The sequence below is a fragment of the Neopsephotus bourkii genome, unplaced genomic scaffold (genome assembly GCF_033783945.1).
Source record: "Neopsephotus bourkii isolate Nb327-2 ecotype Australia unplaced genomic scaffold, CSIRO-AGI_Nbou_v1 NB_1638, whole genome shotgun sequence".
In the NCBI taxonomy this organism is placed as follows: Eukaryota; Metazoa; Chordata; class Aves; order Psittaciformes; family Psittacidae; genus Neopsephotus; species Neopsephotus bourkii.
The window spans coordinates 9,113,473-9,126,244 of record NW_026902113.1 but is presented as its reverse complement, the minus strand read 5'-3'; the positions used below and the strand labels follow the sequence as shown (position 1 = coordinate 9,126,244).

The following is a 12,772-nucleotide window of genomic DNA, read 5'->3' as shown; positions in this document are numbered from 1 at the left end:
AGTCATCCTCTAACAGATAAGATCCCAGTGGAACTACACTACAACAAATGAGTACAGACAGTAGTGAGACAACCTGAAACACTATGCACAGTTCTGGCCAATTCAGGGAAGATTAATTCCAACTGCAGCAGGGCAAAGAAAGCTCAAGGCTACACTGAGTGGAAGCGAGAACAGCAAGCCAAGCCAAAATCCTTACAGCCTGTCAAAACCAAGCCAGAAAAAAGAAGCAGTCTCTCTCTCTTTAAAATGAAAGTGGGAGAGAAGAGCTATTCTAACTAAATGACAATACTATCCAGTATAAATGGGTATGAACTAGTTGTGATTAATTTCGGCTTTAAAGCTGAATGAATAATGTTTACAGAGTCATTAATAGAAAGAGACTCAGGAACTGCCTTGAGAGATTTTTCTTGTCAAGTTTAACTCTCAGTTTGCTAAATTCCTGGCGGTGCACTCTGCCTGAGACAGCAAGAGCAGGACACGATGACTCCAATTCTGTATTAATGAAATAATCCTAAAACACACTCTAATCGCTCTTCTCAGTTTCCTATAAAACACTGGACCCATTTACGCTTGTTATTTAAACTAAAACCCAAATTTTATCACACAAGTTATTAAACCCCAAGTTGACTTTGCTGCTACACCAGTGGTTTCAAAAGTCTGTTTGTTTCAATGTAAATACAATTTTAAAGTTCTATATTCTCATGAGTCAGATATTCCACAATACTAAAAAGAAAATCCCTGCTGAACTTACATGCTGTGTTCCTTTCAGAAGTATTCAGATAAAGGCTTACAAAGGCAATGTAACAGAAAATTACAATACTGCTCGCTGTAAGAATTTATTATGAAGCTGACAGTACATTTTTGAAGCTCCAGTTCTTCAGACATACAACCATGTGAAATTATTGCTTTAAAATAAAAACAAAAAAATAAAGTCCTAAATATTGAAAAAAAAGAAAGCTGACAACAGGAAATGTCAGAAGACGAAAAAAATGCACGTTTCTGTTCTCAGCTTCTGGGTTTTCCAAGACAAATGTGCCTTACCTGATCACACATACAAGTCAACATTTATTAGCACCTCTTATATCCAAACACATTCAAAGTATTAAAAGAGGTGCTAATAAAGGTTCTCTGAAAATGAGGTGGTGGATGAAGAATCCAGAAGAGGCAGACACTGGATGCCTAACTTGGTCAAATTGTGCTATTCACAGAAAAAATTATTTCTAAGGACTCCCATTTCTAGCATTTAATCAGTATCTTTGCCCCACTTTAACAGAAATAAAAGCAATAACTGCCCAATCTTGACATATAATCTCTCAAGAATACCGTTTGTAGCCCTGTAACACAGCTGAATAAAGTACTCTTCAGCCACAACTTATATTTTACATACCCTATTAAAGCATTTGAAAGGCATTAGACTTGTCAAAGAGGGTCAAATCAATCATTTGTCTTCCTCAACACCTTGTTGCCTTTCACCACATGAGAAGATTGCTAAGGAACCATTACTTGTCTTCTGATGGGAGGACTGCACTCATCTAAAGGATTTCTGGTTTTGGTCTTGTGGGAAACTGCTTTCACTGTTAGCATGGAAGGGACTTCACAATCCCCATAACCCAAGGAACCTATATCCAAGTATTGTTCCTTTTCACATAGCTGGTACAGGATCTCTTCCAGAAAGCTTATTGTGACAGTAGTCTGTTCCTTGCCAGGGGAAGGTGTTGAAGAGGGTGAATCCTTGAGTCACGTGGTTTCAGCTTCTGCTTCATAGGGTCCCTTCCAGCTGCTGCATGCTGCCTCAAAGTCCTTGGTCACCCTCAGACTGGCTCTGAAAGTGCCTTTATACCCCTCTTCCATCCTCTCCACTAGCAGAAGGGAAAGAAGCCTGATAATCCTGTAAAGACATGTTCTTGTCACCCACGACATGGAAGCTCCAGCAGCCTGCCTGAGCTCAGTACCTCTACAGCAGCCTGTTCTTTTATCAACACTCAGACATGTGAGCTTTAGGGTTCTGCATTATACCCAAACTACACCTGCAGGTTCCTGGCACTAAAGGAAGCACAGGCAAGTGAAGCATTGGCAAACCTGCTAAAACTGACTAAAAAATGCTAATCAACAAGAAAAATATCAGGAAGTCACTTGATTACTTTAATACACAGGACTTCTGTAGAGAAAATGGCCCAATCCAAAATCCTAAATTTGAAGCCTGGTTAACTACTCTAGCTTCCTACAGCCTTGAAGAATTCTCCTGCTTTGCAAACTGTGAAATAGCATTTGCTGCACTATTCCAGGTGGATAGGCTTTGATGACTTTCTTCCCTGTGATTAAAGTAGAAGGAATGGAGTGTTTGGGATTGTATTTTTTGCATATGTTTATATAAATCTTCCCACCATCCTATCCCTCTGGTCTCTTTCTAGTAACAAATTCATCTCTTGGTATGATGAGCATGTAACTTTAAATGCCTGCTTAAGTCCTCAGGAAATACCCAGAATCCCAGGCAGTACACAAGTCTGCAGAGAAGAAGTCGAGCAGCCAACTGTTCAGATAAGGTTCTGGAAGAGGCAGGATTCACAAACGCTTACCATGTGGTAGATGACTGGGGGAAGATAAGGAAGATTAGGAAGACTGTAACACTACAACTATCTTGATATTAAAGATACTGATTCACTTAGCATAATTAGCACAGTAACTGCTAACTCTACCAGTTAAATCTTTTATATAAAGTCATTAAAAACCTCCTCTTTTTCAATGGGGTAAGAGACTAGCTGGGTTCTTGAACACTAGGTCTGAGTTCTCATGCTGCAGGAAGTACAAAACTGTAGGCATTCTTTCAAATACATTCACATGAGTTGAGCTGATCCATAACCGAGTCAGTCATTTCAACTCAGGTCTCTGACCTAGCTCAATCCTTTCCCTGTAACTGATGTACTTCAATAATTATTTTTCTGAATAAGTCTTTGTGCATTTTTATACATGTAGGTTACTCAACAGTCCAAAACTGAAATTAGTTGTTATAAGCAAGACAAAAGCCATAGAAGAGTTATAAAACCAAGAGTTTCACTGGGATTTATGTCAAATTACACTCTTACCAGGTAGTCAGAGTGAAATACACAATCTTCAGCTCTCCAGAGAAACACAAATGGATATACCTCATGCAAACCAATTCACCCTAGTTCCTCTTAATACCACCATACTTGTAAAATGCATTAATTGGGGTAGTCCAGAACACACTGTAACAAAGTCTGAGATTCAGCCTTGACTTTTTAAGCATGACACCAAATAATGTAACTAATTAGATGTACAGATGACATTTTAGGGTACAACACTGCTGATTAACCCAGTAGCATTTTCATATATACATTACACATACTCACATAATCAGTATAAACAGAATGGCTACTAGCCTTAATTTGGTCCATCTCCAGATGAAGTTCTCTTTTTCGCTTTTACAATATTAACTGATAGAAAGGAGGGGAAACTATTTAACAGAATTAAAATTAACAATTCGGGGAACATCAATATTGGGGGGGGGGGGGATAATCTTCTGCTAACTCTGAACAGCAACATCAGAAGAACGGTAAGAAAGAGGGATTCAAACCCTAGAAGTCCATAGCGAATTATTAATTGAACTGCAGGAAAACTCAACCACAGAATCAGCAGCTGTAAGCCTGGAAGCACGACCAGAAGCAAAGTCAGCAACAGCCTAAGAAATGCTGCTTCAGGTCACTCTTTCCAACCTATACCTGCTTTTGGGTTCCACTCCCCTCACTGCTCTCCATGCCTGCCTTCTTGACAACTTTGGTGGTTTTAGTATGTTCCCCTCCTTCTCCCCACTAACTCTATCCCACACAAGTCCTGCATTGCACTGCTCAAAGGGCGCACGCTGCAGCAGCTCAGAGCAAGGAGAAAGCCTCCCTGCTTCTTGCTCCTCTTCATCACTACTACCAGGGACCATGTTGCCAAAGAGGAATGACTACACAACAGTCCTCAAGCCATGCAATGAGGCCAAATCCTTCCTGACTGTCAGCCAAGTTACTGATTCTCTTAGTAGACAGAAACTGATATAGGGTCATACTGAGAGCAGAAGCACCTCCCTAACAGTAACTAAGCTTCTGCTGCAGAACAAAACTCTTCAGTGAAATCACTGCAAAATGATAAGCAAAAACCATTCCCAAATCCCCCTGAAATGGCAGCTAACTTCCCAAAAGCATTCAGCTTGAAGCAGCTACAGTATTTGGAAAATTTCTGCCAAAATGGTTGAAATAAGGAAAACATAAGATCCTGTTTTCAGCTCCTTTAGTTCTGAGTGTGTGTCTACAATAGCAGGGAGACTAAGCTTTCATCAATGGATAGGAAGATGTTCTCCTGAAGAATAATTTTTGTGATTCTTTTTTCTTTACCTCACTCAGTTCATAGACAAACATGTTTGAAATCACAAAGCTGACTCGAAGTTGCCAAAGCAGCAAAAAGCCTGGTACTCACTTCAGGCAATAAAAATGAAATGAGTGTAGGTATAGTTTTATACTCCTGAGGAATATGGTCTGGAAAGAAACTATTCGCTCCCCCCCCCATACACCTAAGTCACATGCATTTCGTTTTAATAAGCAATTTCAGTTGAAGCATTTCAAGAAACATAAACCCAAGCATCATGTAACATAAGAACATACAACAGTTAAGTTTCAGAATACTGGTTTTACCATTGTTTCTTTGCAACCTTGTCACAAATCATAACCACATTCATCAGTTTCTAACAACACAGAATATAAATATAAACCTGAATAACTTAAGAGAATGTTTGAAATACATTCATGGCTGTATTACAGCTTCAGAGGCAACAATGCCGGTTTAGTTTGAAGTCTTCACTTAAATAGAAGCTACAATGTTTTGATCATTATGAGCCAGTAAGAACTCATCTCTTTAGGAATATAACTGAAGTGCTAATGCAAATTACGTATTTGATCTGACTTTTAAGCCACTGACTCTAATCCTGATTTTAAACTACTGTGTTTAATGTTAATCTGCCCTGAGGCAGCCAGGCAGTAAACTGTAACTTAAAAACACTGCCATTTTTAGACAGCAAAGGTACATGTGGGGAAAATCTTCCAAGACATTTCTGCTTATTTTCTACCTCTATGATAAAAACATAGCACCCATAGAATAACACAATTCAGCAAATGTAAACCAGCATGCACTCAAAGCAATACTTTTAATAAGTCTTTTTGCTAGTAGAAAGAACTAATGTTACTTACTGCTATTTCTCTGCATGCAGACATAGAAATTCCAGTACCTTCTATCTGCTTTAAAGCGTAGTCTTTATCATCTTTCCTGTGGAAGAACAAAAGAAGTGGTTTTATTTAAATTGCACCATGGATTCAAAGCAAGGTTTTCAATCCCATTCAGAGGACAGTTTCTAATTAATACAAATTCTGCATGGCACTTTATTTTGACTCTTTACTAGTTTAACGTCTGGATACCTAGCTAAACCATAAGCTCCCCACACTATCTTGGTAAAGCTAACATACAAATCTGATCTCAATACACAGACAGGGATCACCACAATATATCTGTTATATCTGAAAAATCCAGATACATGCTTGTTCAGCTTTAAAGAGGTATGTAATTAAAAGCCTGTTTTGTATAACCATCACCCCCTCATATTTTAACCAGTACATACCCTGCAGTCATTTATTTAAAATGCAAGCCAATCAGTAACTGACGACCAAAAGCAAAACAAAGAAGAGGTGCACATCAGCAAAAGAAGACATTGAACTCTTTCCTATCCTGAGCCTCAAACAGCTCAAACTTTTAAGTGATGGAGCACTAGTCCTTCCTACTTATGGGCTGGCATCCACAGCACTCCTGGGGGACACAACACTTACTGTCTTCAGTATCTACAGCACTTGCATAGTCCTAAATCTCCAGGTTCCCTAAGAATACTTGTTAACTATTAATGAATCCAGCTTCCACAGCTGTGAAGAGCCATCCTGAAAAAATATAACTCAAACATCCTGGAGGCAAATAACCCAAAACTGTAGATAAGCATTTAAAATGTATGCACTTGTTTCTTCCAGCTCTTGCTAAATATTTGCAAGACTTTGAATTGCTGTATTCCTGCCTGAAACACTTCCCCCTATTTGTCACCACCTGTTTAATCCCTCAAGTTATCAGGTCCTGTCCAAGAGATTTTTCATGGGGTTCAAAGCCAATCTATTGTTAGCAATAATCTTCCAAAATGGAGAAGAGGGAAAAAGTGGGAAATTAATGAGCAAAATCTGAACACACTTAGTGATGAAGAACAATGAAACATCAAGCACACAAGAGCAGATTTCACTAAGGGGACTATTACATGGATTCAGCAAGACAGAAGAGGGGTAAAGATACAGGACCTGACACAAACAGGGAAAAAAAGTCAGGAGGACAATGACAAAAGGTATTAAAAAGCTTCCTATAATAAGTCTTAAAACTTCCCAGCCTGGAAGAGAAAGAGCCTGTGCTAAGCACAAACTCGTACATGGCCAGCAAAAGGAGTGAACAGGGAACAGCTCCCCGTTTCTCACCTCAAGGGAAAATAAGCTGCACAAAGCCCCAAACCAAGAAACCATTATGGTATTAATCACGTAATTAAACTGTGCAAGTCATGATGACAGAATGTTATGGGTTCCAAAGTACAAGTGGATTTCAAATCAAATAACACACATTTATGGCAGAAAAGAGTTATGGACCACTCCATGAGCAGCTACTGAACATAATCCCCATCTGCTTTCCAGCACATAAAGTTTCTGTGCTGCTGACAGGAAAAGATAATGGGAAATCCTCTCAGTTAAAAATCATTTTACCTTCTATCTGCCTTATCTAGCAACAGTTGACAGCCCTTACTGGATACAAACATGAAACAAAATGGATTGGACTAGAGCTCATTCTCATCGCCTTATGTGCTCATCTTACTTCAAGGTTGGAAAGATCAAGGACAAGGAATAATGGGCTCAAACATAAACAGGGGAAGTTCAGGTTAGATACAAGGAAGAACTTCTTTACTATGAGGGTAGTGAGGCACTGGCACAGGTTGCCCAAAGAAGTGGTAAATGCCCTGTCCCTGGCAGTATTCAAGGGCAGGCTGGACAGAGCCTTGGGTAACATAGTCTAGTGTGAGGTGTCCCTGCCCACAGCAGGGGGGTTGGAACCAGGTGATCTTAAGGTCCTTTCCAACCGTAACTACTCTGTGATTCTGTGATCCCTATTTCATTGGAAGTGCTACCACACACCTGATACTGTTACAAGCATTATCACCAACAGAATATGGAGCAAAATGGGTCAGACTAAATATTCTTCTCATTGCCCTGTTGCTCATCTACTTAGACTTCAAGTTATTTGAAGAACTCAGTATAACAGGAGGTGACATTGTGGCAAACAGTATCATTACAAGCACTTCTGGTAGCACTGCCTACAGTGAAGCTTGCTCTGCATTTAAGATTGCCCAACTATTTTTAATTGGTCAAACTTTTGCCAAATTAAGTCTGGACAAAAATTTTCCATGCCAGATGGCAGAGTTTCTCTGGAGAAATGGGGGGGGGGAGAAAATATTTCATCTGTTTCCTAGAACAAAACGAAGAATACTTCCAGTTGTGCATGTTAACCTTTTCACCATCATTGCTTTAATGCTGAAATTTGACAGGGTGGTAGTAGAAACAAACCACTTGGTCTCCTCAAAACAAAGGATGAAATAAGAAGTCTCTGAAAATTAACATTTTCATATTAAAAGGCAGTTACGAGTTGAGATCCAGAGACACCATGCCCAGCCTTGCTCTGTCCACAGCTGGGGCTGTGGGGAATCAGCTGCTCACTCCTTTGCTCTGCCCAGGTGCTGCACACAGGAAATGAGAGCAAGTAGCCTCTGCTCTGTCCTCGACCTACCCAAGCAGTTTAGATGAAATATAAGAACGGTAAGAAGAAGGAAAATGAATTAAAATTTAGAGATAAAGCATGTTTTTATCACCACACTACACTCTCCTCCAGAACCTGAAAAAAAAAAATAAACAAGGACTTTCAAGACTTAAATCCTGAATTGTGCACACATGATTGAGATACAGTAATAAGTCAATTCCTAACCTTCCCCAACATCTGTTCTGTAGTGATGCAGGTAACATGTCATGGCTACCCCATGCACCATTAGTACCAGTGTTTCCCTTAACAGAAATGGGAAAATCCTACTTGCCTTTGAGCCAAGCAACTTTTGTTTCAGTAAAACTTGATTTAATTCCTTGGGAGCCACAGGAACTGGGGGCATAGCTTTTAAACAGGGTGAGAACAGCTTACAAGTGTTATGAAGCCAAAAGAGGAGCCACCAAGCTTATTTTACACAACTTTTGAAAGTATTTTCCCAATAGTCTGTTTAGAATCATAAAACATCCCAAAATGGGTTCCCCACAGTTTCAGACACAGACAATTTCCTTGTCTGAAATAAAGAGATGGTCAATGACAAGACAGGAAAAAGCAAACAAGAGGGAAAAAAAAAAAAAAAAGGAGTGGAGGGGGGGAACCCCATTAGAAGCATTTTCTGTAAGTAATGAAATCAGCCACTAAGCACCTTGTGTTTTAAGGGCACAGTAAGACACAGAGCACAATTCAACTACATTTCTTCCTTCTAACAGATAGGTCTCATTGGAAAAACCTATCCACTTTCTTTGCTGCGTGGGGATGAGACATAAGTAACTCCAGCAGCCTCTCCACCTACCTGCAGGCTTAGAAAAATTGGCCAACCTGCAAACTTATTTTCATACCAACATATTCATGCTTTCCTGCACTTCAATAGGCTGGCATCTTCAACACAGCAGTACTCCCCACTAGAAACAGGCAGTTGTGAGTGCGATAAGAAAACTACCTTGCAGAGGGCTGCTGAAGTAGCAGCATTTATTGTAGTCACGCACAAACAACATAACCTTGTGTAAAAACGTCATTTCCTCAGAGGGATAATATGAGCATCAGAGGCTGAAACTTGAAAAGAAATGGGTAGCTGCAACCTCACTTCCATTGGACTTTAATGACAAGAATATACTTGCAAAATCACCATAAAAGAGTGTAACTGCCTGGTTTTGTTCTTACAGCTTGAATAAACTAAAGAAAAACATGTCATCTTTAAGACAATTAAGCTATTATTATAATGCCACTTCCAAATACTTTTTTTTTTAATGTTCTACTGGATTTGGAAGCACAACAGCACCATAAGAAATGTTCAGCCTATCTGGAAAACAAAATAAATATCAAAAGCAGTAGGAACAGATGCCTGCTGAATGTGAGCATGTTGCAAAGCTTTAGTATTAAAATGCCTGGTATTTCTACCCTTTATTTAGAAGGATACTTTAAGTATAAATACGTTCAGCAAGTGGGAGAAAATATCCTACACATGGAGAAAAAGGAGGCTTATTACATAAAAGGCAGTTAAAAAAAATAAATTTGTCCTACTGTTATTTCATCTCACATTTTGTAGAAATGTACTGACACAACCCTATGCCATTTCCTTCATTCAGATCACTATCAGTTTAAACTTCAATGCAGCACAAAAAATAACAGAATACTGAAGCACGAACATTAGTGGTAAGAGTTCTACATTTACATTACTGTTTAAAAAATTTCAAATTTCACTGGTCCCAATCTTGGAATAGTTTTATCTTCATAAACAAAGAATCTAAAACTCTACTGCAGGAAATAGGCTCTACAGTCTGACAATTATCCCAGGGAACTGTAAACACAACACCTCTTCTACTGAAAACTCTAAGGAATCTGTTAATTGTTTACAGTTCTTATTCCCTAAAGAACATAAAGATCCTGAGATCATTACAAAATAAGCCTACCAACAAAACATGTGTGGGTTCTTCTAATTCCACCCTTGAGAATTCCATTAACATCAATAGCAGTCAAAGTAACACATCCTGAGCATGCACAACTCGCACACTATTGCTGGAGTGATTCTGCCTCAGCAGTACTAACTCAGAATTCTCTGAGTGTATTAAATAATGGCATTTCAATTTAGCAGCAGAAAATGAATCTGTGCTGAATAGAACCTTAGCTTTGAACTCACATAGATGAGCACTAACTACAAGCCCTAAACTGTACAAACAGTAGCACATCTTCACTATTAAAAGCAGAATATGGACAGAAGCTTTAACATATGCTAAGGAGCCAGGTAAGGCAAAAAAAAAAACACCCCAACAACTAAATCTGTATTACCTTTTAAAACCTCCAACAAGGAAATGGATGAATCAGAGGTTTTATTATCGTTTACTCATAAGAATCAGAATAGTGTTCAACAGCAAAGATGTAAACTACAAATGAAAAGAAAGACAACATGGAGTCCAGCTGTGGCATTCCAGTTAGTTTTCTTTGTCTCTCCTCTCCCTGTTTTACTGAAATCTAACATAACAAATGCCTGGACACACTGCTCATGTAGGTTTGAGATGGAAGGAAGAACTTAACCAAGCACACTGCTATAGGTTAGTGTACAAATATACAACACTTATGACAGCAAATTATAACATCTAGGAGACTTGGCATTTTAACCTTGCGGCATCATCCCCTGCCTCCTTCCCCAAGTCACAGCAGTGTTAGTTTCCGGTTTTGTTTTTAAATTATATTTTTAAGTAAATGAAAATTCACCCTACTCACACGTAACAGCCAGTGAAGTCTATCAGAAGCAGCAGCTCTTTGGAAGCATACAAATACACAAATGCAATTTCTGAAGTGGAAAGATTATATATGTTTATATTAATTGCCAATGCTTCATACACAGCAAACAACTACACACCAAATACATCATTTTCTGAAAGTACAGCAAGATGCAGGCAGACCAGCACCCATTCAAGTGATGGCTTGTAAGAAAATAGTTACCTCAGTTTCCTCTTCAAACACCACACGCCTGGCATCAAATAGTGCTGCCAGAATAACATACTTACACCAGCAGTTCCGTTTACTTTTGCATTTTGTACCTATTAGCTACCAACACAGAAAATAGGCACGGTCAAGAACCAAGTGACAAAGGACACAAAAGAGGCCAAGGTTCTCAATGCCTTTTTGGCATTGGTTTTGATATCACAGTCCAGTCACCCAGCTACCACATTCCCAACACTAATGAAAGGAAAGTAGAGGAAAACCAAATTAGGGATGACTTCAACTAACTGGACACACAAACAAGTCCATGTGACCAGGGGCTGCATTCAAGGGTGCTTAACAGAGCTGGTAAATATCATGGCAAAGCCATTCTATCATCTGTGAAAGGTCATAGTGATCATGGCAGACCCATGACAATTACATAAGGGCAAATATCGCAATCCTGTAAGAAGGGCAAAACCACTCAATATTATAGGCCAACCAGAATAACCTCAAGTCCTTGAAAAGGTCATGCAGCAAATCCCCCTGGGAAGCCGTTTTCAGACCCACAAAGGAAAAAAAGTGACTGGGAACAGCTGGCAAGGATTTTTCCAAAGGTGAGTAGTGCTTTATAAACCTTTTTGTCCTAAACAATGAGAGAACCTGATCTACGGACAACGGAAAAGCACCTTGCATGCTACCTTGGCCTCAGCAAAGCTTGTGACATGATTTCATAGCACACTCATAGCCAAATTAGAGAGCTTGGACAGCTGAAATACAGAACAGACAAAAAAAAAAATCAACTGGAATGCCAGACATGACTGGTTGTGATCAATGGTACAAATCCAACAGGCTGCCAGTTACTAGTGCATCCCCTGGGGGCAGACACTGGGGCTGATATAACACCTTCATTAACAAACGGACAACAGGATGGAAGGCATCCTCAGCAAATCCAACCAATGATGCCTAATTGGGGACAATGACTTGATACACAGAGGAACTGAGCCACCATTTGGACAGACCTCAATAGACAGGAAAAGTGGGCACACAAGAACCTGAGAAAGCTGTAAGACAAGCAAAAAGACCTGTCTCTAGTCTGGAATAACTGCACACAACTAGACACGTTGCCAAGTGGGTCAAAAGCAGCTTTACAGAGGAAGACCTACGAGTCCTGATAGCCAACTGGAACATGACACAGCAATGTGCCCATGTAGCAAAGGCAGCCAGCCACATCCTGGGCTGTATTAGCAATAGCGCACCCAGCACATGAAAAAAGGTGATTATTCCCCTACACGCAGCAGTATGAAGCCACATGTGGGATCTCCCCATTCAGCTTTAGGCTTTCCAGTAAGAGACAGACACTGACATAATAAGCAAGTCCAGCAGAGCAGCAGGAGTCTAAAGTCCATGACTCATAAGGAGAGGCTGAGAAAGTGAGGTTTGCTCTGCCTTCCTGAAGGCCATAGAAGGATCCTATCACTGCCTTCAGTTACCTAATGAGGGGTACAGGGAAGGAGTCAGACTCTTCTTGAAGGTGCCAAGTAAAGCAATGAGAGGCAGAGGTCACAAGTGGCAAAAAGAGAAATTGTAGAATAAACGACACTGTTTATGATTCATCTGAGACTGTAAGGAGTTTCACGGCTTATTCCTAACACCACTTCCCAGGTCTGGCAACACTGCCAAAACTTAGCTAGGAAAGAAACAGGGCAATTCTGGTTACATACATAACTTTGAGGACCTTTTACTGTAGAGAGATTTAAACTATCCCTTTTAAATTAATTTAGATCAGTACAAGGACACAACTTGGAATTCTACCTCTTTGTGTCTGGATTTCCTTCTTGTCATGTCTGGAACAGTAACTTTCATTCATTCAATATTTAGGATTTGTTCAAGAGTTTCCAGTGTCTGCAGTGGTAAC

At 39.7% G+C, this 12,772-nt stretch overlaps 1 protein-coding gene across 5 annotated transcripts in view; it reads right to left on the bottom strand.

The window, feature by feature from the left end:
* Window positions 1-12,772, bottom strand: part of CDK8 (cyclin dependent kinase 8) — a 73,355-nt gene that overhangs the window by 42,987 nt on the left and 17,596 nt on the right. For 4 of the 5 annotated variants that reach the window (XM_061374500.1, XM_061374499.1, XM_061374497.1 and 1 more), the window contains exon 2: window positions 5,244-5,319. The exons of the other annotated variant lie outside the window; for it this stretch is intronic. In XM_061374500.1, the coding sequence (XP_061230484.1) occupies window positions 5,244-5,319 (76 nt within the window). The remainder of the gene's footprint in view (window positions 1-5,243; window positions 5,320-12,772) is intronic. 5 annotated transcript variants of the gene reach the window in all.